General features: G+C 40.6%; 1 protein-coding gene across 1 annotated transcript in view; it reads left to right on the top strand.

The window, feature by feature from the left end:
* Positions 1-27,989, top strand: part of MDN1 (midasin AAA ATPase 1) — a 175,975-nt gene that overhangs the window by 2,106 nt on the left and 145,880 nt on the right. Inside the window, 8 exon segments of the mRNA XM_030315968.1 lie at positions 6,442-6,668; positions 12,511-12,735; positions 13,255-13,362; positions 13,443-13,635; positions 16,407-16,649; positions 16,891-17,022; positions 19,960-20,063; positions 23,684-23,798. Coding sequence (XP_030171828.1) covers positions 6,442-6,668; positions 12,511-12,735; positions 13,255-13,362; positions 13,443-13,635; positions 16,407-16,649; positions 16,891-17,022; positions 19,960-20,063; positions 23,684-23,798 — 1,347 coding nt within the window.

The raw sequence follows: 27,989 nt of genomic DNA, 5'->3' as shown, positions 1-27,989 counted from the left end.
TTCCAGTGTGGGTTTTCCAACACCTCCAAGCAATTCTCAGACACAAACTGGGTGTCTTATAATTTAACTCAATTCTGACACTGTCTACTTGGAGATAACATGAGATCCCACGTGTTAAGGGCTGAGTCTTTCAAAACTGCCCTCCCCACCTCTGAATGCTATTTGAAAGTCCAGGTTGTCACCTGTACTTCTGACCAACTGGCTGTGGATTGGAGGTTCTCTACAACCCCCTCCTTGGGTTTGATTAATTTGCTAGAGTGGCTCACAGAACTCAAACATTTTACTTACTAAATTACTGGTTTGTTATGAAAGGATAGAATTCTGGAACTGCCAGATGGAAGAGATGCATAGGGACAAGGTATGTGAGGAGTGCAGAGCTTCCATGCCCTCTCCAGAGGTGACACTTTCTCCACATATCCATATTTTTACCAACCTGGAAGCTCTCCTGACCAAGTCCCTTTGGGTTTTTATGGAGGCTTCATTACATAGGGTATAATTGATGAAAACTTTAGCCATTGGTGTTGGAATTCATTGACCAACCCTTGGCCCTTGAGGTGGAGGTGGGGGTGGGACTGAAAGTTCCAACACTCATCACTTGGTTGGTTCTCTTGGCAGCCAGTTCCATCCTTGGGTGCTTTGCAAAATTCACCTCCTTGGGGCGCCTGGCTGGCTCAGTAGGTAGAGCATGCAACTGTTGATCTCAATCTAGTGAATTCAAGCACCATGTTGGGCCTAGAGCTTACTTAAAACAACAACAACAACAACCCCACCCCCGCCCCCCTCACACACAAAATTCACCTCCTTAACATAACAAAAGACACCTTTATCACTCTGCTCACAGGAAATTGCAAAGATTTTAGGAGCTCTGTGCCTGGAATGGGGTTGAGGACCAAACAAAAATGTGTTGTTATAAATCATATCACATATCCTTACCTCCTTGATTACTGTCTGTGTTCAAGAAAAGCGGAATGCTTAAGAGCATGCATGGATATTGGAATGAAGTGTGGCTAAAGATCAAATTCTCTTTTACATAATTGCTTTTGGGGTTTGAACAAGTTACCTAACTCTCCTGAGTCACAATTTCTTGCTATATTACATATGGTAGCTACTACATAGTTGGAGGGGCTCTGGAACCAGACTGTGACGTGGATTCTTGGTTCTCCTAGCTTTGTGACCTTGACCCTTTTTAATTTTTCAGTTTCCTTATCTGTAAAATAGGGATATATTGCCTGCTTTATGGGTTGCTGTGAGGACTAGATGCCTACACTATAGTAAGCACTCTTTGTAGAAGTGGTTCTTAATTATTATTGCTATTAATAAGGTTGTTGTAAGATCCAGATAATGCATGTGAGGAGCTTACCAAAATGCCTAGCACAGAGCAGGTAATCAGGGGCATCTGACTTCAGCTCAGGTCGTGATCTCGCGGTTCATGGGTTTGAACCCTGTGTCTGGCTCTGCTGACAGCTGGGAGCCTGGATCCTGCTTCAGATTCTGTGTCTCCCTCTCCCTCTGCCTCTCCTCCATGCACGGTATTTCTGTGTGTCTGTCTCAATAAATAAACATTTAAAAAAATTAAAGAGAAACAGTAATCAGTACATATGGGCTATAATAATACTTTTTATGTTTATTTTTGAGAGAGCGAGTATGTGCGCTCGCAAGTGGGGGAAGGGCAGAGAGGGGGGAGAGAGGATCTAAAGTGGGCTCCATGCTGACAGCAGAGAACCTGATATGGGGCTCAAACTCACAAACCTTGAGATCATGACCTGAGTTGAAGTTGGACACTCAACTGACTGAGTCATCCATGCACCCCAATATAATAATTTTTAAAAACCGCTTTATTAAGATATAATTCAGGTACCATATACTTCTTCCATTTAAATTTATAGTTCAGTGGTTTTTGCTGTTTTCACAGATGTGTGTAACTTGTTACCACAGTTTTAGACTGTGACGTTTAGACATTTTCATTCTTTTGTAATTTTTTTTTTAATTTTTTTTTTTTCAGCGTTTATTCATTTTTGAGACAGAGAGAGACAGAGCATGAACGGGGGGAGGGGCAGAGAGAGAGGGAGACACAGAATCGGAAACAGGCTCCAGGCTCTGAGCCATCAGCCCAGAGCCCGACGCGGGGCTCGAACTCCCGGACCGTGAGATCGTGACCTGGCCGAAGTCGGACGCTCAACCGACTGCGCCACCCAGGCGCCCCTTCATTCTTTTGTAATTTTTAAAATTATTTTTAAATTTTTTTTTAAGTTCATTTATTTTGAGAGAGAGAGTGCAAGCAGGGGAGGGGCAGAGAGAGAGGGAGGGAGAGAGAATCCCAAGCAGGCTCCACACTGCCAGTGCAGAGCCCAATGTGGGGCTCGAACTCATGAACCATAAGATCATGACCTGAGTTGAGATCAAGAGTTGGACGCTTAGGCTTAGCTGACAGAGCCACCCAGGAGCCCCTCTTTTTTTATTTAAAAAAGTCCCCCAACATGGGACTTGAACTCATGACCCCAGGTCATGAGTTGCATGCTCTTTCAACTGGGCCAGCCAGGTGCCCTGACATTTTCATTATTTCAAAAAGAAGCTCCCATACCTTTTAGATGGTAGCACCCCCCATTCCCACCCCAGTCACTGTGCTCTCCCACAGCTCCTCAGGCAACCACTAACTTAACTTTTTTCCTCTGTGCGTTCCCTATTCTGGTCATGAATAAGACATCTGAATCTATCACCGTTCTGCATAAAAGCTCCCTATTATCTCTATAATAAAAATTTCTAAGTGGTATATGAGGTGTTTTATATATTTTGAAAATTTGTCACTTAAAAAATGAAAGAAAAAATTTTTTCTCTCAACTTTTTTTTTTCCAGTTTTTGTTTGAAATACTTTTAAATCCAGTGCAGTGGTTCTCAACTGGGGCAATTTTTCCCCCAAGGGCAAATCTGGATACATTTTTAGTTATCACAACTGTTGGTGGGGTTGCTTCTGGCATATAGTGTTTAGAGGGCAGAGATGCTGCTAAATATGTTACAATGCATGGGACAGCTTCCACAAAGAATTATCCAGCTCCAAATATCAGTAGTGCAAAATTAAGAAAGAAACTCTAAATATATATGGCCTAATAACAGAGTATCAAAATATGTGAATCAAAAAGTGACAGAAAAGGAAAAATAGACAAATTCACAATTATAATTGGAGACTTTGACACTCTATCCTGATTAATTGATAGAACAAATACAGAAAATCTCTAAGCATGTAGAAGACCCGCTATCAACAAACTTGACCTAACTGACATTTCTAGATTGCTGTGCCCAGTAACTGTAGGATACATATTCTGCACATCTGGAACATTCCCCAAGATAGACCATATTCTGATTGATTAAACAAGTTTCAATAAATTTAGGAGAATTAAAATCATGCATGGCATATTCAGTGATCCCAATGGAATTAAATTAAGGAAGAAAAAAAACAACCAAAAGATAGTGGGAAAAATCCCTAAATGTTAAAGATTAAAAAAAAAAAAAAAAAAAAGATGGTTAAAGAATAATCACTGAGTCAGAAAATCATTTGAACTGAATCATGATTTAAACAAATTGAGGGAGGGGGCGCCTGGGTGCCCGACTTCGTCTCAGGTCATGATCTCATGGTCTGTGGATTCAAGCCCCATGTTAGGCTCTGTGCTGACAGCTCGGAGCCTGGAGCTTGCTTCAGACTGTCTTCCTCTCTCTCTGCCACTCCTCTGCTTGCATTCTGTCTCTCTTTCTCGAAAATAAACATTTAAAAAAAATTAAAAAAAAAGGTAAGTTACTAATAATGAACAATTTATGAAATCAGTGTTTGAAGAATATAAATTACCAAAGCCCACTCAAGAAAAACAAGCTAGGAATAAAACAAACAAGTTAGCAATAGAATAAAATGTCCTCAAGCTGATACAGAGCATCTACAAAAACTTAATAGCTAGCATCACAGTTAATATGTGAACAACCCAGTTTCAAAATAGGTAAAAGATGGGGCACCTGTGTGGCTCAGTCAGTTCACCGTCTGACTTCAGCTCATGTCATGATCTCTCGGTCTGTGAGATCGAGCCCCATGTCGGGCTCTATGCCGATAGCTCAGAGTCTAGAGCCTGCTTCAGATCCTATTTCTCCCTTTTTCTCTGCCCCTCCCCTGCTCATGCTCTGTCTCTCTCTTTCAAAAATGAATAAATGCTAAAAAAAAAAAAAATTAAATGGATAAAAGATTGAACAAATGTACAACAGATGATAAATAAATGGCCATTAAACACTTGAAAAAATTCTCAGGGGCGCCTGGGTGGCGCAGTCGGTTAAGCGTCCGACTTCAGCCAGGTCACGATCTCGCGGTCCGTGAGTTCGAGCCCCGCGTCGGGCTCTGGGCTGATGGCTCAGAGCCTGGAGCCTGTTTCCGATTCTGTGTCTCCCTCTCTCTCTGCCCCTCCCCCGTTCATGCTCTGTCTCTCTCTGTCCCAAAAATAAATAAACGTTGAAAAAAAAATTCTCAACATCTTTGGCATCAGAGAAATTCAGATAAAAGCACCAGATTCCATTCCCCCTTCTCTAAAATGACTAAAATTTCAACTGACCATACTATGTGGTGGTGAAGTTATGTGGCAACCAGAGGTCTCAGACATTGCTGGTAGGTGTAAACTGGTACAGCTGCTTGTTTTAAAGTTAAACACTGAGGGGTACCCGGCTGACTCGGTTGATGGAGCATGTGACTCTTGATCTCGGGGCTATGAGTTCAAGTCCCACATTGGGTATAGAGCTTACTTCAAAAAAGAAAAAAAGGGTAAGTATCTTGTTTTCTTTTTTTTTAAGTAGGCTCCACACTCAGCGTGGAGTCCAGTGTGGGGCTGGAACTCAGGACCCTGAGATGAAGACCTGAGCCAAGATCAAGAGTATCAAGAGTCGGATGCTTAACTCCTTGAGCCACCCAGGCGCCCCTTCCTCATTTCCCTCAGGGGTGGAGAGAATCTTAAGTAGGCTCCACACCCAGCACAGAGCCTGACCTCGGGGCTTGATCTGCATCTCATGACCTTGAGACAACCTGAGCTGAAATCAAGGGTCAGGTGTTTAATTGACTGAACCACCCCACCCGCCCCTTTTCCTATTTTTAGTATCTGATTCATCTACCCCTGTTTTCCAGATTATCTTTTCAAGAGAAGGTTCATGAAGTGATATTCTCTCTGGAGATTTTTTTCCTAACTCACAAGTTTCTATATAACATGTCTAGGACAGTTGCACTTTTTTTCATTCATTTTGTAAGTGATGTGTTTCTTTTTCTTCACAATATAACCACTTACTATCTACTTTTTTGAATGATATCTTTAGAGGGCTTCATAGCGTGCCCCTGTGAATCATGACCAAATCTGTTAAAATTTCCTTGCAGGACTAATATTGATAGAAATTGTTCCAAAATAACATCTTTCCCCACTCAGTGCTTTGTTCAGAATTAGGAATTTTTTGGGGCTCCTGGGTGGCTCAGTCGGTTGAGTGTCTGACTTCGGCTCAGGTCATGATCTCATGGTTCGTGGGTTTGAGCCCCGCATCGGGCTCTGTGCTGACAGCTCAGAGCCTGAAGCCTGTTTCGGATTCTGTGTCTCTCTCTCTGCCCCTCCCCCACTCGTGCTCTGTCTCTCTCTGTCTCAAAAATAAATAAACATTAAAAAAATTTTTTTTCAAAAAAAAGAATTAGGAATTTTTGGAGCACTTGCGTGGCTCATTTGGTTAAGCATCCAACACTTGATTTCGGCTCAGGTCATGATTTCATGGTTGTGAGATGGAGCCTCACATGGGGCATGGAGCCTGCTTAAGATTCTCCCTTTACCTCTGTCCCTTGAGTGTGTGCTCACACATGTGTGCGTGAGCTCTCTCTCTCTTTCTCAAAAAAAAAAAAAAAAAAAACCTAGGTGTTTTTATGAGTGAATGCCCTATAATTTGAAAGACTTCATAAGAGCTCAGGTGTAAGGTGACCTTTTTTGAGAGAGAACTTTGGAAAAAATTGTTATATTTTTGCATGGGGTATTTAGGTTGTGCTCAAGCTGCAGTCTTAATAGGTAAATGTTTTGTGTGAAACGCCTTAGCATAAACTCATAGCATTGGACTTGGTGAGTATTTTAAACCTGCTGTCTCATTGTCGGCAGCAGGGGTTGTGTAGACCCGCGTGCACACTAGCAATATGAGACGGTAGCATTTTACATGGAATTCAGGTATCAGTCCTTTTCCTCAAACCTCAGTGGACTGAAACTTCTTTATAACAGCCTTTCACGTTAAATTAACTGCATTCTTCTATTGCAAAGCCCTTTTCTATGTTTTATAAGATAAACTCATTTATGATATGTGGAAATTGGATGTTTTGATTCTAAGCTAGGACTTTTTCCCTTTTGCAGCAGTGCTAACAAGCAGCATTTACATAGATACATTGTTTTGCCTTTCTCTCAGGTGTGGACACCTCAAGATCGCCAGTGTATCCTGAGCACCTTAGCACAATTACTTCTGGATAAAGACTGTACTGTGCTGGTTGGTCGCCAGCTGCGCCCTCTTCTTTTGGATTTGTTGGAAAGGAATGCTGAAGCCATTAAAGCTGGAGGCCAAATCAACCACGATCTACACGAACGGCTCTGTGTGTCAATGAGCAAACTCATTTGTAACCATCCTGACGTCCTCCCGTGAGTAACAGTTTTATTCTTCACTTTTCTCCTTGAGGTAGTAGAACTTGCTGTCTCCTGGAAAGTAAAGGGGTGTGAGCTGAGAAGGGAAGAGGAGAAATACAAGAAAGAAGGAAGATAAGTGGTACTGTTTATTAACAATTTAGTGACCATTTACTAGGTTTCTTTGAAGTCTTGGCCATCAGGATGGGTCTGGAAAACTGGCCATGATGTGTTCTTTGGCTTCAAGAATTATATCATCTGGTGAGATGAGGCAGATTTAAAAAGAGTTTCATCTGAGGCTCTTATAGCATCCATTTCAGATGGCTGCTTGCTGGAGTAGCTGAAGGGTGACGTTAGAAGAGCTGTGGTGTCCTTTCTAACTTTCTATAATCTGTCGAAAGCAGTTTTGTGAGAAGTTGTATTAGAACTGGATTCTAATGTATTTCTCTTTAAAAAAAAAAAAAATTTTTTTTTTTAATCTTTATTTATTTTTGAGAGAGAGGGAGAGACAGAGCTCAAGCAGGGGAGGGGCAGAGAAGGAGGGAGACAGAATCCGAAGCAGGCTCCAGGCTCCGAGCTGTTAGCACAGAGCCTGACACGGGGCTTGAACTCGCGAACTGCAAGACCTGAGCTGAAGTCGGACACTTAACCCACTGAACCACCCAGGCACCCCTAATGTATTTCTCTTCTGATCTGCTCTGTGTCCAGCCTGTGCTGGTTCACCCTTCCTTAGGCAGCCTGGTGGTCCCCTACTTCTGAGAGGTCACCATATTGATGCCAAACTTATTGTGCACCAGATCAGCATAGTGCATTGCAGTCAAGAACTATAGCCCAGCAATTCTCCTCCTGCCTCATCCACCTGAACAGCGGGGGCTGCAGGCACGTACCACTGTATCTGCCTTTGTCTTTTAAATTAATAGCAAAATACTGTTGGTATGGAGTAAAGGGCCAGCAAAATGAGTATTAGGGTTTTTTTAATTGAGGTGAAGAACTTTCACTCTAAACTTGAGTAGTATCTTTGCAACTAATAAGAGTATCCCTTATATCCATTCCTTATTTATTAGTTTTCATTTGGCTTTCTTAGAAGTATGATCTCTAATCTGGTTCATGAATGAAGGGAATAAGAACTGAACTCTTGGCAGAAAACCATAATTTGTATGAGATTTTCTTTTTTTTTTTAATGTTTATTTATTTTTGAGACAGAGTGAGAGAGAGAGAGAGAGAGAGCGCGCGCGAGAGAGAGTGAGCATGAGCGGGGGAGGGGCAGAGAGAGAGGGAGACAGGAGTGTGAAGCAGGCTCCAGGCTCTAGGCTCTGAAATGTTAGCACAGAGCCCAGTGCAGGACTCAAACTCACAAGTCGTGAGATCATGACCTGAGCCGAAGTCGGACGCTTAACCCACAGAGCCACCCAGGTACCCCTGTATGAGCTTTTCTAAAAGGGGAGGGGGAAAAATAGGCCCAGTTTAATGGAACTAGAAGATATACAGCAAATATCATCATTATACATGGTAATTAGGAACATAAGCTGGGGGTTGATTGAAGGTTGAGATTGTGGCCTCACTTAGTACTCATTGATGTACTTGACTGTGGTACCATTTCATAACGTGTACTGACTGCCCTGTACTTACTATATAGAATTGACGTGTGGGTAACTTGAACCCCCGTTTCTCCTAGGCCTTTGTGGTACAGTGCTTCTGGATTGTGTTTGAGAATCATTAAAATGATGGATTAGTTACATCTGGTTTCCCATCCGCTTTGCACTTTATGTTCTTATTAAATGCATGTGAACACAGAGCACACCCCTACTTTTTCTTCTTTTCATTTTGCCAAGGCAGTATATTTTATTTACACTCCCACCTTATTTCAAAAATTATATAATGCAGTTTATGAAGTTTCTTGTGCTAGAGTAACTTAAAAACAAGCCATAAAAAAAAAGGAGCTATGTGTAAATGAATCAATACATGATGTGAAATGAATTATAGACAATGATGTAGAATGAGATTTTGAGTTTCAGTTTTAAGAATTGTAGCTCATTAGTTCAGCATGTGCCCTAAATTTCCTCTGTAGAGGAAATATACCTAATGTGTTAGGGATATACCAAATATATTTAGATAGGATACAGTCATTCATTCAGTAGATAAATATAGAAGACCTCTCTTGGGGCCACATCATGGGGGTAAGAAAGTCAAGTATAATGGGTTCTTGTATTTTGCAAACAATTGAATATAATGCTAATAGAGATGTTAGCCAAATACTTAAGGGGAGCAAGAAAATCATTAAAGAAGAATGAATGTTATCCTCTTGAAAATCAGAGAAAGTTTTGTATTGTGGCAGATTGTGGAGGAAGAGGGAAGAGAAAAAGAATGAAGAGAAGAGAAATAGGATGGCCATGAAGATCTAGGAAAAAAGAGAGAGAGAGAGAGACAGACTGGAAAGGAGGATCCCAGTCAAGCTCCCTGGAATCCTAGTGCTTGCCTTCATTTACTGGTACATATCTCTTTCTGAGCCCAAGGTGTTTGGGGCTTCCATGAGGTTCTTTAGTAGTCTTAAACATTTTTTTTTTTAAATTTTTTAATGTTTATTTATTTTTTTTGACAGAGAGAGAGAGAGAAAATGAATGAGCGGGGGAGGGGCAGAGAGAGAGGGAGGCATAGAATCCAAAGCAGGTTCCAGGCTCTGAGCTGTCAACACAGAGCCTGATTGCGGGGCTAGAACCCATGAACCGTGAGATCATGACCTGAGCCGAAGTTGGACGCTTAACCAACCAACCACCCAGGCGCCCCTTAAACATTTCTTTTTTTTAATCTTGCTTATATTATTTGTTCATTACTGTGTTCCCCCTTCCCCTGCCCAGCTTTATTGAGATTCAATTGAGATATATTTTTATTGACATATAATATTGTATAAATTGAAGGTAGAAAACATGGTGATTTGATACATGTACATATTGTGAAATATTTGCCACAGTAAGGTCAGTTAACACATCTTTCACTTCACATAATTACCATTTTGTTGTTGTTTGTTCATTGTTTTTGATTCTAGAATCCTTGAACACGTTTTACTTTTTGGCAAGTTTTTTGTCAGGACTTTGTGAGTGCAATCCTGGTGTATTGATTCTTTCTCTATTCTAACATATTAGGTTTCCAAGTTCTTTTTTTTGTTTTGTTTTTCCCCCAAAGATTTTACTTTTTGGGGCACCTGGGTGGCTCGGTCAGTTAAGCATCTGACTTTTGGTTTCAGCTCAGGTCGTGATCTCATAGTTTGTGAGTTCAGGCCCCATATCGGGCTCCACACTAACAGCTCAAAATCTAGAGTCATGTGGGGGCGCCTGGGTGGCTCAGTCGGTTGAGCGTCTGACTTCGGCTCAGGTCATGATCTCGCGGTCCGTGAGTTTGAGCCCTGCATCGGGTCTGTGCTGACAGCTCAGAGCCTGGAGCCTGTTTCGGATTCTGTGTCTCCCTCTCTCTCTGACCCTCCCCCATTCATGCTCTGTCTCTCTCTGTCTCAAAAATAAATAAATGTTAAAAAAAATTAATAAAAAAAAAATCTAGAGTCATGTGTTCTTCCAACTGAGCCATTTAAGCACCCTTCAATCTTTATACTGTAACATCTTAAGGCACTGTTAGTCTTATTTCAAATCTTTAGAGAAGTAAACTAAGTAGCTCTGTCAGAGCCAGGACTGGACTGCAGGTCTTACTTCTGGATGCTGGAAAGACTGATGAGTTGCCCGAGTGGCTCATCCAACATTAGATGTTTAACTGGGTGATATTCCTTGCTGTATTTTAGGCCTTATTGACTATCTTACTCCAGGAAAGAGAACTTCTCCTCAATCTTTGGATATTCTCTAAGGCAAAAACTGATCATGTTATTCTCTGGCTAAAAATGCTTTATTGTTGTTTAGATCAGAATTTTAGAGCACTCCCTGAAAGTGATGGGTCTTTGGAGAAAAGGGTGCTGTAGTTAAGTAAGTTTGGGAGAGAATATTGACCAGTTCCCTTTTGTATTTTTATGGTGGACCACAATTCTCTTCCTTGCACTGGCCGCACAGATGTAGGCCATTGCCAGTGCACTCGGCTTATTTCCCCCGGTCTTCCTCAAGGAAGGAAGGTCAACCCTGAGTTAGGTTGACCACTTGGTTGCTGCTTCTCTGTTTGTTACTGCCGGCTGGTTTCACATGTGCTGCCAACATCATCTGCCTCTGAGCTAGTGGAATACCAGCCTCTCTCCCCCAAAGAATGATTGTACTTATTCTGACAGCATCCTTGTGGAGAAAAAAAAAAGTCCTGTTTTTGTTTTTAATTTCAAAGGTGATACATGTAAATAATAACAATACAGAATTGCAAAAAGTGGAAGTCCTGGAATTTCACCCTGAAATCCTACTTTTTAGAGATAATTGTTATTAACAGTGTGATATGTTACCTCTTAAATCTCTTTTCTTTTTCTCACTCTGCCAGGTTTCTCTCTTTTTCTTTTTAAGTTTATTTATTTTGAGAGAGGTAGTGTATATGCATGTGAGTAGGGGAGGGGCAGAGAGAGGGAGAGAGAGAATCCTAAGCAGACTCTGCACTGTCCACACAGAGCCCGATGCACAAGGCTCAATCTCACAAACCCACAAACTGTGAGATCATGACCTGAGCTGAAATCAAAAGTTGGTCGCTCAACAGACTGACTCACCCAGGCGCCCCAGCCAGGTCTCTTCTGAGCCACAGCTGAATCTTCTAAGTCCCATTTGTCCAGTCTTCTTTAGAATATTGTGAGTGTTAACTTACCAAGACTCTATTTCTGTTTGCCCGGATTGCTTGTGGAAGTCTAAGCCTTCCCACCCATCTCCTGAGTTCTCATTCTCTCTCCCTCTCATAACAGTTTTATGTTTGGGGATTTATTGAGCCAGCGATGTGGGGTACGTTTCCCTGGTGCTTCAGTGCAAATCGCTCTGGAAAGCAGATTCGAATGGACCCTGCAGCTGCTCTGTCGCATTCCCAGTGGGCTCCTGAAGATTCTGTTACTGACCACTAGTTCACTAAGTTATTGTAAAAGGTTGCAACTCTGGAACAGGCTGATGGAAGAGATTGCTTCCTAATACTAGATTTCACAGTGATTTTTTTTTTGGATGAAACCAAAAGCACAAGCAACTAAAACAAAAATAGACGAATGGGACATCAAACTAAAAAGCTTCAGCACAGCCAAGGAAACAAGAATGAAGAGACAATGTACAGATTGGGAGAAAATATTTCCAAGTCACCTATCCATTAGGGGATTAATATCCAGAATGTATAAAGAACTTCCTTCCATCTTTTTGTCCATCTTTTCCAGTTTTACTGCCTTCCTTTTGTGTTCCACAGAAATCTGTTCTCATCTTCAGATGCAACCAAAGCATCTCTTCTTGACTCCCCCCCCCCCCACCCCGCCCCAGCCCTGTTGGTTTAGCTGAATCTTTTTTCTTTGTGCCTCTTGTTTCTGTGACTGTCTTCCTTGGTAGATAGCAAGCTGCTCAAGGAAAGTATCTCCTTGGTTTTGTACTCCTGGAACTTAACAGCATCTGGCTTCTAGTGAGAGGTCAATAAATGTTTATTGAAAACTAGTGCATTTTCAGTGGAAAACACTTGCAATAAGTACCTGTGGTTTTGTATTCACTTGCAATAAGTACCTGTGGTTTTGTATTCTCTTAGACATCTCATGCCATTGTCCTGGTTCCTGAATTTGAACAGGATACAGTCTTAGGATTGGGTAGCTTCACTATTTGTCTCTTTATTCTCAGACCCTTGGAAATTCCTGTTGTATTCTGCTGGCCTGTCTCAAAGTAGAAAAGCATACTTTGAAATCCTCACCAACAAATGAAAAAAATTTCTTTTTCTGAAGGTTTGCCCTGAGGTATTTCAAGGACACTTCTCCAGTCTTCCAAAGACTCTTCCTAGAGAGTTCAGATGCTAATCCAGTCCGCTATGGGCGCAGGCGGATGAAGCTCCGGGACCTAATGGAAGCAGCTTACAAGTTTCTGCAGAACGAGCAGTCCGTGTTCCGGGAGCTCTGGGACTGGAGTGTGTGTGTCCCTCTCCTCAGAAGCCATGACACCTTGGTCCGCTGGTGTGTAGCTCCTGGAATTTTCTGGTGCTTCAAGTGTGGGGGTGGTATAAGGAGTGTAGAGTTCTGTGATGAGGCAGGAAAGGAAGCTATGTAAAATGTGTTGTTTTTGTTCTGGTGCCTTTTGGGTTCCTCGTTCCTTTCCTTAATCATGCTTCTCCTCAGTGGCAAATGAGATGATACTTAATGGAGTTCTACCTTTTTCAAGTTCTATCAGGTGAATTCATCATACTTGATTTGTATTTTCTACTCTCAAATGTATTGAAATGTATTAATTCTATAAGATTTCCTTTTTTTCTTTTTAAAGTTTTTCTTTTTTTAATTTAAGTTTTTAGTAATCTCTACACCCAACATGGGGCTCGAACTTAGAACACAGAAATCAAGAGTTACATGCTGTACCCACTAAGCCAGCCAGGCACTCCTAAGATTCCCTTTTCTAATGTTTAGTTGGCGAGAAAATTTTCTTTTTTCTTGAGAATCAATTGCTTTTCCTAAGTTTATGTATACTTTGGTTTTCTCCAGGTACACAGCCAATTGTCTTGCTTTGGTCACCTGTATGAATGAAGAGCACAAGTTGTCATTCCTTAAGAAGATTTTTAATAGTGAGGAACTGATCCATTTCAGGTTAAGGTAAGAAGGAGGATTCCTGGAGATCTTGATGTAGCCTTACAGTGCATTAAAGTAACTAATGAGGTACTCATTTTCCTCAGGTTATTAGAAGAGGCCCAGCTGCAGGACTTGGAGAAGGCCTTGGTTTTGGCTAATCCAGAAGCCTCCCTTTGGCGTAAGGAGAAAGAGCTGCAGTACTTACAGGGCCATCTTGTTTCAGCTGATCTCTCTGCCAGGGTGACTGCTGTCTGTGGCGTGGTGCTGCCTGGGCAGCCACCAGCCCCTGGAGAGCAGGTATATTGGCATTATTGGGATGTGTGTCCTCTTCTCCCCTCTTAAACATTGAGTGTGCTTTTTTCCTTGGCTGGACTGTGTGTTATAGGTGTGAGCCGAGTTGAGTTTTCCAAATTGCTGTTCCATGTACAGAACTATTCAGAATAGATTAAGGAAAATTTACCCAGGGTCCTCTTCTCTGATAGTTTCTTTGTCTCTGTTTGATGTTAAATTAGAAAGTCTAATGATGTCGATGTGATGCTTTTAACATTAGGAAAGCACTTCCATATACTCTCTTATTTACTTGCTACAGTAACTCTGTGAAGTTGGGTAGCGCATGTTGTGATACCATATTTATGTAAAACAAAGGTAGAATGACTGGCCCGGAGACCCATGGGCTGCCCTTTGTAGAGACGGTGCCAGGCCCAGGTATAACTCCCAGCAACCTCTTTTTTTCAGAATATTCTTTTTGGTTGTTAGGTAGGAGACTAGTAACTGTAGTGAGCTTTCCCCCTGTCATATGAAATGAGCTTCTTTCCAAAAATATGGCTCCAGACCCACACTTTGGAAAAGCTTATAGATCAAAATCTAGCTCTGTAATCTGAAGCTATTCGCAGCCAGTTTTTAGTTAGTTGTCACTTTGTGTGATGGTCAGGTTCACCCAGTTTTCTTTTTGGAAGAAGACCTGGGTCATTCCTTGAACCATTGGTTTATCCATTGGGTAGTACAGTTTAAAAAAAAAAAAGCATAATATGCATTTTAAAAATGCACATCTTTTTTTTTTTTTTTTTTAACGTTTATTTATTTTTGAGACAGAGAGAGACAGAGCATGAACAGGGGAGGGGCAGAGAGAGGGAGACACAGAATCTGAAACAGGCTCCAGGCTCCGGGCTGTCAGCCCAGAGCCCGACGCGGGGCTCGAACTCACGGACCGCGAGATCGTGACCTGGCTGAAGTCGGACGCTCAACCGACTGCGCCACCCAGGCGCCCCAAAAATGCACATCTTAAATGTACAGCTCAGTGATTATTCATAAACTGAATATATCTACGTACCTAGCACTAGGACACCAGCGCTTCCGCAGGCCCTTGTGTTTCCCTCTAGTCACTAAGATCCCCCAAACCCTAACCATTTTTCTAATATAGATAAGGTTTGGAGCATTAGAATTTTAACATAGGGAAAGATTCTAGTTGTGGTAGGTTTGATGTTGAGTACCAGTGGCGAGGCACTGGGGCAGAAGTACAGAATGGTTGCTATGGCCCAGCCTGCCTGCTAAGTTGCTGAGAGTAACAGCTTTGCAGAGAGTTCAGGAACTTTGGCCCTGAATCTCATTTTGTCTTCACATATCTATAGGAGACTAGCCATGTTTGAGAAGTTACTATTCCTTAAAAGTTCTTAAAAATTCCACTTTTCCAAGAGATCTTTTTTCCTATATTATATTAGGTACATTATTATTTGAAATTCTTTTTAATGCAGTAAAATACAACATTTACCATCTTAAACTTTTTTTTAGTAAGTAAACTCTATCTCCACCCTGAGGCTTGAACTCACAACCCTGAGATCGAGAGTCATATGCTCTACTGTCTGAGCCAGCCAGGCGCCCCAACCATCTTAAACATTTTTAAGTATGCACTTCAGTGGTGTTAAATATATTCACATTGTTGTGTGAATAAACTCCAGAACTTTTTCATCTTGGAAAGCTGAAACTCTATCCATTAAACATATTGGGAGCAGTTATTATTTTTCACATTTTCACATTTTGTTATGGAAAATATCAAACATATTCCAAAGTAGAAAAAGTAGTGTAATGAATCCCCATGTGCCCATCACTTGGCTTCAGTAATTATAAATTTATGGTTAATTATCTTTCATTTATACTGCTGCATACTCTCCCCACACCATCTTATTTTGAAGCAACTTTCAGATGTCACATCATTTCGTGCCTAAATATTTCAATATGTATAAAGGAAAAGAACTTTAAAAAAGCCATTATTCTTTATTACACCTGAAAAAAATGTAACAATTTTATAATACAAAACATCCTTTTAGTGTTCATACTTCCCTGATTTGATTTCCCTGATTTGTAAATAGTTGTGTGCATTTTTTTTTTTTTTTAAGTAGGCTCCATGCCCAACATGCAGCTTGAGACCAAGACACATATTGTTACTGACTGAGCCCGCCATGCACCCCTACTGTTTACATTCTTTTTTTTTTTTTTTAATTTTTTTTTTAACGTTTATTTATTTTTTGAGACAGAGAGAGACAGAGCATGAACGGGGGAGGGTCAGAGAGAGGGAGACACAGAATCTGAAACAGGCTCCAGGCTCTGAGCTGTCAGCACAGAGCCCGATGCGGGGCTCGAACTCACGGACTGTGAGATCATGACCTGAGCCGAAGTCGGCCGCTTAACTGCTTAACCGCTTAACCGACTGAGCCACCCAGGCGCCCCTATTGTTTACATTCTTGATCTTAGATAACGAAATCTTAGAATGTGGTGAGAGGAAGGAAAACAAATAAAAATCTCTTCATGAGATTAGGTTTGCCCCCATCCCTCATGTGTCAACTTTTTTGACTTCTTAAACTCTGGGAGACTTTCCTTAAATTTGTTAGCAAATTTCTGCCAGAAGGAAAAAGTTCCTATTTTGGATAACCTACCTACGGTTACTATAGTGCTGATACTAGTAATTTAGAGGTTTATGTAAAGGTCAGTGGAAGCATTGTTGTAGAAACTAATGTGTACCCTTTGGAGGAAAGACTGTTGACATGCCTTTTATTTTTCACTTGCCTCCTTAGGCTAGTAATAGAAGTTCTTCTCGTGAACAGGAGCTGGCCTTTAGGTCTTATGTGCTGGTTGATTCAATCTGCAAAAATCTTCAGACGCTGGCTATGGCAGTGGCTTCTCAGAATGCTGTGTTGTTGGAAGGACCGATAGGATGTGGCAAAACTTCCTTAGTTGAATACTTAGGTGCAATGACGGGTAGAAGGAAGCCCCCTCAGCTTCTTAAAGTCCAGCTTGGAGATCAGACCGACAGTAAGGTAATTAAGAAATGGCAGGTTTTGGTGGATTAGCATGCTTATAAATGTTTGCATTAAAGTATTGTTTTTGCTAAGGGATGTGAGAATAGTCCTTGGTCTTCTTCATAACTGATGGGACCAAGCTGTAAAAACCTCAAGTGCCTGCTTATTTCTGTATAGAAGTTTAACAATTAATCAAAGGTTATAGCAATTGTTATCTCAGATGTGTGGTGTCAGTAATTACTTTAACCTCTTCCTGTAGATGCTGTTGGGAATGTATCGCTGCACAGATGTCCCAGGAGAGTTTGTGTGGCAACCTGGTACCCTGACACAGGCAGCCACAAAGGGACACTGGATCCTTCTGGAGGATATTGACTATGCCCCTTTAGATGTGGTATGTCATCTCACTAATTATTTGCTGATTCTACCTTTGAAGAGCATTTGGTTAATAGTGATTCTGGGAGGTGTTTGATTTGAGATGGTATGTTTTGCAAGAAGCTCATTCATGGTTGCCTACCTAATCTGGTTTGAGGTAGGATTACTTGGCTTGTCTCTTTTTTGATAGAAAATTGATAAAATTCCACTGGTGCTGTTTCATTCAGTAGAGTAGTCCCCCCTTATCTGCTGTTCAGTTACCTGTGGTTACCCACGGTCCTGAAGCAAATGATTCTCCTCCTGTGTCTTCTGAAGGTTAGTAGTAGCCTGACGCTATGTCACAGTGCCTCGATCATTCACCTCACTGTTACCTAGGCATTTTATCATCTTTCATCTCCACAAGAAGGGTAAGTACAGTACAATAAGATACTTTGAGAAAGAGAGACTCCATTCACATATCTTTTTTATAGTATGTTGTTAGAATTATTCTATTTTACTGTTAGTTATTGTTGTTAATCTCTTACCCTGCCAGTTTATGTTAAACTTTATCATAGGTATGTTTGTGTAAGAAAAAGTATACTGTAAATAGGGATCTGTATTATCCACAATTTCAAACATCGACCAGGGGTGTTGAAACATACACTGTGGATAGGGGGAGCTACTATAATCGGATATGTGACCAATTTCACTGTAGTTTTTTCCTCCTTTAGTTAAATTATGTGACTAGTTTCATAACCTTTCCAAGAATAGGCCTTGTGGGAAACATCTTACCAATGTTACAGATACACTGAGAACTTTGAGACCCTACTTCCTAGCTATGGCATCCATAGAGCAGTGGGCTGAGGACAGATGAAGAGATGATGTAACAAGAGTATCTTGTCTTGGTTTCATTAAGGAAAATCTACTGGACGTATATTTTCATTTTTTAAAGATTACTTTTCTATGTGTATCAAAATAACTATGCAGGCAGTCCATGTTTCCTCTATATTTTGTAAAGTATGACCAAAAAATGTATTGCAGAATGAAAAATTCTTCCTTGGGCACATTTTCCTGAGATTGGTTTTAATTTTTTTTTTTTTTTTTTTTTTTTTAATCATGAACCCTAAAGTACCTTTTGGATAGGAGAATAACGTGAGAGAGTGTGTGTGTTTGTATGTGTAGGTTTAGGAAAATATGAAGGGGAAGGAGTAGCTATAAATACATGTGTATTGCGATGATTTTACAGTCTGATGAAGTAAAGATGTAATGGAATTACTGGCCCAGGTAGGGCCTCATAATATGATTACCATGTTCTAGGATCTCTGTCTCTCTCTCTCCCTTTTGTTTTGTTTTGTTTTGTTTTGTTTTGTTTTTAGTTTTGTTTTGTTTTGTTTCTTGAGTCTCATTGACATACCATGTTCTAAGGTCTTAATGCTCAGTTTTATAGGACCAGAAACTTAGTTTTCTTAATAAGCTCAGAGCTAACGCTGACTCCTACAAATGAGACTTAATAATACAACTGAAACAATAAACCACATGGCCAAGTATTTGCTGAGGGTTTTCACTTTCTTTTTTGTTTTCTTCTTCATTTTTTTTCCTCCTCTCCACACCAAAACTAAGGCTTTTCATTTTCTTTTTTTTTTTAATTTTTTTTAACGTTTATTTATTTTTGAGACAGGGAGAGACAGAGCATGAACGGGGGAGGATCAGAGAGAGGGAGACACAGAATCTGAAACAGGCTCCAGGCTCTGAGCTGTCAGCACAGAGCCCGACGCGGGGCTCGAACTCACAGAGTGCAAGATCGTGACCTGAGCCGAAGTCGGCCGCTTAACCGACTGAGCCACCCAGGCGCCCCAGGCTTTTCATTTTCTAGTGCTGTCTTCCCTGGCATGTTTTTTAGATACCAGGGTACCTGGAAAGTCATTAGGATTATGGATTGTGGAATTAGAGCCAAAGAAGATAGATGAACATAAGAGATAGTCCATCCAGGCCATGATGGAGCCTAGGGATCCATCCCTGTCCTATAGTTAATTATATTCCTTGATGACCAGGTCCTGATTCAAGACCAAACTGACAGTTTCTATCTTGGTCTCCCTTTGCCAATAGTTGATAAACATCATAAAATTCTACATTGAGTCCCATTTTGTATAGACTGGACTCTTTGGACTTCTTACTTTGGTTTTTCTTTTTAAACTTCCTGTATAAACTCACGTTCCCTAGATCCATATGTCTAGTCCACCTTTTTGTCGGAAATATCTACTTGAATGTCCCTTAGCTGGTGGAAGTTCAAGATGTCCAAAATTGAGCTTGTCTGCTCGTTCTCAGAACAACCTTTTCTGCCACAGTTAGCAAGCCAGAAGTTTGATGTATCCTAGTCAGCACAGGAGACCCCTAGTCATTTATCTCTAAGTTTTGTAGTTTTCCACTACTTCATATGCACATTCTGCCCTAACAACAGAATCCTTTTATGACATACTCTTAGGAACAAAGACTTTTATCCATTTGAATATTTTTACATGGAGTTTAGTTTGTGCCATTTCTCTCCCTCCAAACCTGGCTAATTCTTGCTCAGATTTAAGACTGAGTGAATATCATTACCTCTGGGATAGCTTCACTGCCCTGCTTCTACACCATTCCATTCTGATTCATAGCCACCCTCTATCTTCAGCTCTGGGGTCATGCTGTATGGTGGTTTGCATGGCTATTCCATCGGATGCTCGGCTGTAAAGCCTCAGTCATGCCTGGATTTTTAGTGTCTGGCTTATTTCTAGTCCATAGTAGGCACTTCGTGAATGTTGAATGAATAAATCATTCTGTCAGAGTATAGGTGGCTCAGACATTCCTACCTGCCTTTTGGACCCAGTTCATGCTATGAGAATTAAGGTTTCCTTTACAGATGTGCTCATCATTTGGAGAGAAGGGTTTATTGTTGTTGTTGTTGCTTTAATAGCTTTATCAGTGGGGTTTTGTGATTTAGGTTTCTGTGCTGATCCCTCTCTTGGAGAACGGAGAGCTCTTGATTCCCGGCCGAGGTGACTGTCTGAAAGTGGCTCCTGGATTTCAGTTCTTTGCAACTAGGAGGTATGTCCTATTAACCTTTCTATTTCCACTGTGGAGGCTTTTCCTCATACATTCCCACACTAGAGTCCAAAATCCCTGGAATAGAGTTTCCTGGGCCCACTTTAAGCAAGTGATGACAGATCCAATTTTCATTCCTTACTTATTTTTAAAAATACCTGATTCTATATCAGCACTCTCTATTTTGTTCCGTTGTTCATTTGTCTTTACACCATTTGTCTTTGATTACTGAAGTTTTTTTTTTGTTTGTTTGTTTTTAATTTTTAGAGAAAGAGAGTGCACTAGTGGGGGAGAGGGTCAGAGAGAGAGAGAGGCAGAGAAAATCTTAAGCAGGCTGCAAACTCAGCACAGAGCATGACATGGGGCTTGATCCCACAAGCTGTGATCCTGACCTGAGCTGAAATCAAGAGTTGGATGCTTAATCAACTAAGCCACCCAGGTGCCCCTGTAGCTTTTTAAAATTTAAGTAGGCTCTGTGCCCAACGTGGGGCTTGAACTCACAACCTGCAGATCAAGAATTGCATATTGTAATGACTGAGCCAGCTAGGCACCCCTTCATTCCTATTTTAAATAGAGATAACTAAATCAGAAAATGAGAGGGTTTTTTCCCCCCACTTAAAAATATCCAGTTTTTTAAAACTACACCTTGTTTCATGTTTTCAGAAATAATCACCAGTGGAACTGTTGTCAGACAGCCCTAGGTTTGAGTCCTGACACTACATTTTGTATTTGTGTGTATCTTCCTTGTCTGATAATGATGGGGCTAATAATACCTACTTTATGACTTGGTGTAGGTGGTAAAGATTAAATGAAGTAATTTATGTTAAAGACTTCTTACATAATAAGGGTCCAACTAACTAATGGCTAGCCACGATGATGGTGATGATGATGACGTATAAATTTTAACCAGTGAAAAAATTGAACGTAAGCATCAACAAAGGAATAAAACCTAAACGAACTTAGTATATGTTCTTGTCTATCTTTTATAACAACATGGATGTAGTGGTTTGTTTCCTACTGCTAGTCTGTGTCTTTACAGCTTTCCCGTGGTCTTAAACTGCCCAAGAATGACACTAATGTCACATTGTATTTTAGTGGTTAAATTAGTGTTTGCCTCAGTGAACATTTACAGACGGAGGGTGGAGTTAACCTAACGGTTTTCAAGGAGCACTTTGCTAGGCCTTGTTTTTTTTTTCTTAAATAAACCCTGGTTTCATTCATAGAAACAGTGAAGTTCTTTCCTGCTATGTTCATATCTCAGAAAGTCCTGGGACATCATAGAAAGGTGTCAGACGGACTTGAATTCAGTTCTTGGCTTTTCCATTTATAGTCATAGTTGAGTGATCAAAGGACCTTGCCGCCTCTTCTTAAAAAAAATTTTTTTTAATGTTTATTTATTTTTGAGAGAGAGACAGAGCCAGGGAAGGATAGAGAGCGAGAGAGAGAGAGAGAGAGAGAAAGAATCCAAAACAGGCTTCAAGCTCTGAGCCATCAGCACAGAGCCTGATGCAAGGCTTGAACTCATGAACTGTGAGATCATGACCTGAGCCGAAGTTGGACACTCAACCGACTGAGCTACCCAGGTGCCCCATCCTCCTTTATGCATTAGAAGAAAAGTAGAGTACCATCTCCTTAGGAAGTTGTGAGGATTATGTGAAATGGCCTGGGTGTAGGCTTGTGGCTTGGCCAGAGTATGTGTTTAATGAATATTCCTTCTTGAAATTTTTAATAATTTTGGTATAGTAGCTTTTGGTAATAAGCAGTGAACTTTATTTTTTTTTTAATGTTTATTCATTTTTGAGAGACAGAGCGCAAGTGGGGGAGGGACAGAGAGAGAGGGAGACACAGAAGCTGAAGCAGGTGCCAGGCTCTGAGCTGTCAGCACAGAGCCCAGTGCAGGGCTCCAACCCCTGAACTGTGAGATCATGACCTGAGCCAAAGTCAGATGCTTAACCAACTGAGCCACCCAGGTGCCCCAGCAGTGAACTTACTTTTAATGCTAGCGGCCTTGGATTATGTTTTCTCTTTCCTGAAGTTATGTCTTAAGGAAGAGAAATGTGTATTAAAATACCTGATGGGGCACCTGGGTGGCTCAGTCAGTTAAGTGACTGACTTCCGCTTAGGTCATGCATGATCTTACGGTTTGTGAGTTGGAGCCCAGCATCGTGCACTGTGCTGACAGCTCGGAGCCTGGAGCCTGCTCTGGATTCTGTGGCTTCCTCTCTCTCTGCCCCTCCTCACTTGTACTCTATCTCTCTCAGAATAAATAAACATTAAAATTTTTTTTTAATTAAAAAAATATCATAACACCTGATAGAATCATTTGCAGTGATTAGAAAATGACTTGATTAACATTGAGCTACCACCTCACAGCAGTCAGTGTCTAAAATTAACAACTCAGGAAACAACAGATGCTGGCGGTGATGTGGAGAAACGGGAACCCTCTTACACTGGTTTTGGGAATGCAAACTGGTGCAGCTGCTTTGGAAAACAGTGTGGAGTTTCCTCAAAAAATTAAAAATAGAATTACCCTACAACCCAGCAATAGCACTTTGGATTTATCCAAAGGATAGAGGAGTGCTGATTCACAGGGGCACATGTACCCCAATGTTTATAGCAGTGCCATCAACAATAGCCAAATTCTGGAAAGAGCCCAAATGTCCATCAACTGATGAATGAATAAAGAAGTTGCGGTTTGTATATACAATGGAATACTACTTGGCAGTGACAAGAATGAATTCTTGCCATTTGCAACAACGTGGCTGGAACTGGAGAGTATTATGCTAAATGAAATAAGTCAGTCAGAGAAACACAGATACATGTTTTCACTCATGTGGAATTTGAGAAACTCAACAGAAGACTATGGGGGAAGGGAAGAGGAAAAAATAGTTTCAAACAGAGAGGGAGTGAGGCAAACCATAAGAGACTCTTAAATACAGAGAACAAACAGGGTGGATGGGGAGGTGGCAGGAGGGAAGGGAGAAAAGGGTGATGGGCATTGAGGAGGGCACTTGTTGGGATGAGCACTGGGTGTTATATATAAGTGATGAATCATGGGAATCTACTCCCGAAACCAAGAGTACACCGTATGTACTGTATGTTAGCTGACTTGACAATATATCATATTTAGAAGAAAAAAATAAAATAGATAAAGAAAATAACTTGGTTAAAGCTCTATTGGGGGCGCCTGGGTGGCGCAGTCGGTTAAGCGTCCGACTTCAGCCAGGTCACGATCTCGCGGTCCGTGAGTTCGAGCCCCGCATCAGGCTCTGGGCTGATGGCTCAGAGCCTGGAGCCTGTTTCCGATTCTGTGTCTCCCTCTCTCTCTGCCCCTCCCCCCGTTCATGCTCTGTCTCTGTCTGTCCCAAAAATAAATAAAAACGTTGAAAGAAAAAAAAAATTAAAAAAAAAGCTCTATTGTACCCCCTTAGGAAAAGAGTCAGACTTGGGTCAATTGGCAACCTTTCATTTGTCTTCTGCCCTATGAGCCCAGCATTATCGGGCACCAGAAGGGGTTGTGAGTGTTATTCATATATGAGATATTGTCTAGCAAGGGCAACTAGAGGCATAATTAAAGATTAAAATTGGGAATTTTGTGTAATTTTTTTTATTTTGAAATACAGACTCTTGAGCTGTGGAGGAAATTGGTATCGACCTCTAAATAGTCATGCTGCTCTGCTAGACAAATATTGGACCAAAATTCACATGGATAACATGGATAAGAAAGAACTGAATGAGGTATGTCGTTATTAGTGAGAAAGTACAGATGCTTTTCTTTAGTTTTTATTGTTAAAAGTTCCAGATATACATGTAAATAGAGGAAATGGTGTAATGAATCACCAAAATACTCATTAATAGTTAATGTACTAACATTTTACTGTACTAACTTCTTTAGTTTTTCTTTAGTTTTTATTGTTAAAAGTTCCAGATATACATGTAAATAGAGGAAATGGTGTAATGAATCACCAAAATACTCATTAATAGTTAATGTACTAACATTTTACTGTACTAACTTCATCTGGTATTTATTTGCGAATATATTGGAAAGCAAACGTTTCATACTTATGCATCTCTAAAAACTTAAATGCATTTTCATGCATAATCACAATAACTTTATTATACTCTATAAAATGAACAGTAATTCCTCAGTACCATTTTTTTTAAGGTTTATTTATTTATTTTGAGAGAGAGCACATGTGTGCAAGCATGAGCAGGCGATGGACAGAGAGAGAGGGAGAGAATCTCAAGCAGGCTCCTCACTGTTAGTGTAGAGCCTAAAGTAGGGCTCAAACCCACGAACTGTGAAATCATGACCTGAGCTGAGATCAAGAGTCAGACACTCAACTGACTGAGCCACCCAAGTGCCCCATCCTCATTACCATATAATTCTCAGACTGTATTTAAGTTTTCTCCATTGTTTCCAAAGAACTTTTTTTGTTTACTAAGTTGTTTTGTAACTAATGTCTTTAACACCCAGCAACTTAGTGTACATTGTGTTCCGGGTATTAATGAAAATTGAGATAAATTATTTTTTTTATTTTCCACATTGATTCGCTTTAGTTTTTGCTGGTTATCCTTAATCATTATGAGGTGTACCTCTCTTCACCCTGCTAACCTCTCATTTTCCCTTTGTATCTACTCCCTCATTTGGAAAGCTTCCTAATCTGCAATGCTTCATCTTAGAGAAATGCATTGTCAGTGATCATTCAGGCATGGGAAGGATGGGAAGGATGCTTTACTCTTGGTATAAGTTTTTATTTAAATAAGTGACAAGACAACGTTATCAAATATTTTAGTTGTTTATTAGCAGAGGGGGGTTTTCAGGGCGGTATCTACTTCACCATATTACTGGAGAAGGCTTGATCGTGCAATCTCTCAGAAGCCTTCTCTTGCCAGTGTGGTTTTTTTTTTTTTTTTTTTTTTTTTTTATAACTCTGCAGCCTGTTTTGGACTTGTGAATTTCTTATCTTACTCTGCTTCCCAGGTGTCTTATTTCTGTGTATGTCTTTCCCCATTTTGCTGCCCGCAGCAGTAGCCCCTCCAGTGTCCCCAGCATCCACTATGCCTGGCCATTTGTAATTGTTTGGTGTATTACTCTGTTATCATGCAGCTCTTTTCTTTTGCAGTTGTAGACCTTTGAATGTTTAGTTTTCATTCCTAAATTGCCATCTGTTCTTTAAAAAGGACTGAAGTTCGCATTTAGGTGTGATTTTTTTTTTTGGGGATTGAAAGGATCAGAACAGCATTTACAGCTACTTTATTTTTTTTTCACTTGTGTTCTTAAAGTAAAAGCCAAAGCTTATCTTTCCATTCCTGTCATGAGCAGCTGTGAGTCATTCTGTTCACAGGACGTACCATAGGAGCATTCACCTCATCACTTACATGAAGTATATCATATTTAAATAGTTGACCTTGAGGGGCGCCTGGGTGGCGCAGTCGGTTAAGCGTCCGACATCAGCCAGGTCACGATCTCGCGGTCCGTGAGTTCGAGCCCCGCGTCAGGCTCTGTGCTGAAGGCTCAGAGCCTGGAGCCTGTTTTTTCCATTCTGTGTCTCCCTCTCTCTGACCCTCCCCTGTTCATGCTCTGTCTCTCTCTGTCCCAAAAATAAAAAACGTTGGAAAAAAAAAATTAAAAATAAATAAATAAATAAATAGTTGACCTTGAGAGGCTCACTTGTTATTTTTAAATTTCTGGACTTACTAATAAATTCTTATTCACCTGAATAAGTGACTGGTGGCGAAAACACTTGTGTATATTAGTTAGAAAATACATGGGGCGCCTGGGTGGCGCAGTCGGTTAAGCGTCCGACTTCAGCCAGGTCACGATCTCGCGGTCCGGGAGTTCGAGCCCCGCGTCAGGCTCCGGGCTGATGGCTCGGAGCCTGGAGCCTGTTTCCGATTCTGTGTCTCCCTCTCTCTCTGCCCCTCCCCCGTTCATGCTCTGTCTCTCTCTGTCCCAAAAATAAATAAACGTTGAAAAAAAAAAAATTTTTAAAAAGAAAATACAGTAATCTCCTATGCTGACCTCATGGGAAGTACAAGGAATTGCATTTCTATTGCTGTCACCCCCACTTATTTTATGCTTAGAAGGCTGTCTTTGACGTCTTGCTGAAATAACAAATTATATTTTAAAAATTAACTATTTACACTTATATAATGGAATTACTACTCAGCAGTAAAAAGGACTAAACTAGTGATACACGAAGTGGTGTTTAGATGAATCTCAAAAACAATAGCTGAGTAAGAGAAACCAAACTACACGCTCCATCCTATATGATTTCATGTATGTGACAGACTTGAAAGCAGAACCATAGGGATTGGATTCTGATTCCTGATTCCCACAGGCAGGGGTGTGGGAGAAGGGACTGACTGCAGAAGCGACATGAGGGAACTTTTTGTTTAAGGGGTGATGAAAATAGTCTATATTTTGTGGTGACCAAGGTCATGAATATATATGACCAATTTTATAAATGTTCCATCCCTACACAAAAATTTATATTCTGTATTTAAAAAACCTGTGCGTGTATCCATTTAATTGAATTTATTGATTTTGTTACTTTTCTGTTTTCATTTTTAATCCATATTCAATGTTTTCAGCAATATTTGTTGTAAAATCCTTCAGTAAAACAACATGAAGAAGTAAAATCTATGAGATCTGCCACTTCAGATGACATTTGTTAAAAGGTTTTAGTTCTTTATCTTTGTAAATATGTGTATATTACATAATACAGAGTAAGTGCATCTTTCATATACAAATTGGAATGACAATATACCTTCAAGGTAACTTAAATGTATTGGATGACAGTATTTCTTTTCTTTAAAATTTTTTTTTTGTATTAACTATACACCTGATGTGGGAACTGAAGACCCCAAGATCAAGTGCCACATGTTCTACTAACTTAGCCAGCCTGGTGCCCCTGGATGACAGTATTTCTAATATCTACATATTTCCCTTCCTTTTAAAATAGACTTGCTGAATAAGTCCATATCATAAAACCTTGGAACCAATATCATGAGCACTAATTATCATTCTGCAGAAAATTTTCAATAGTTATTGAAGTGAATAGGACTACATCTTTTGCCTTTTAATTTCTGTTGTTTGCTTTTTTTAATTTTAATTTTATTTGTTTTAAAGTTTTTTTTTTTAAGTTTATTTATGTATTTTGAGAGAGACAGAGAGAGCACACACGTGCAAGCAGGGGAGGGGCAGAGAGAAAGGGAGAGAGAGCATCCCAAGCAGGCACTGTGCTGTCAGCATAGAGCTGGAGGAGGGCCTTGAATCCACAAACTGCGAGATCATAACCTGAGCTGAAACCAGGAGTTGGACAGTTGGATGCCCAGCCGACTGAGCCACCCAGGTGCCCCTGTTGTTTGCTTTTTAAAGATCAATTGCTTTTTATCAGTACTTAACATTAATCGTTTTATTGTGGTTTGGTTTTACACACTTCCTTTCTCTTTTCCTATTAACTGCTTCTGATTGCATTTGCTGAGAAATGACATCACAAACCTTACTAGAATTTCGTTTAAAATCAGAGTAAGTATTGGGGCGCCTTGGTGGCTCAGTCAGTTGAGCCTCTGTCTGACTCTTGGTTGCGGCTCAGGTCATGATCTCAACACTTAGTGAGTTGAGCCCCGCATTTGGCTCTGCACTGGCAGCATGGAGCCTGCATGGGATTCTCTCTCTTTCCTCTCTCTCTGCCCTTCCCCAACTCACGATATTTCTATCTCTCAAAATAAAGTTAAAAATTAGAGTAAGTAGTACTTGCAGGATTTTTCAGTGAGTCAGTTCCTAGGACTTGGATGTATATGTTGCTTGGACACCCTTTACCATCTGGCTTCTACACCCTAGGTTGTGTAAATGGTGAGGTTGCCAGATAACTGCGTTTGGCTAGGAAAAAAAGTTGTGGTCTTTGAGGGCGACAGGGGTGT

Source organism: Lynx canadensis, chromosome B2, assembly GCF_007474595.2.
Source record: "Lynx canadensis isolate LIC74 chromosome B2, mLynCan4.pri.v2, whole genome shotgun sequence".
NCBI classification, from domain to species: Eukaryota; Metazoa; Chordata; class Mammalia; order Carnivora; family Felidae; genus Lynx; species Lynx canadensis.
This window is presented reverse-complemented; position numbering and strand designations above follow the sequence as displayed.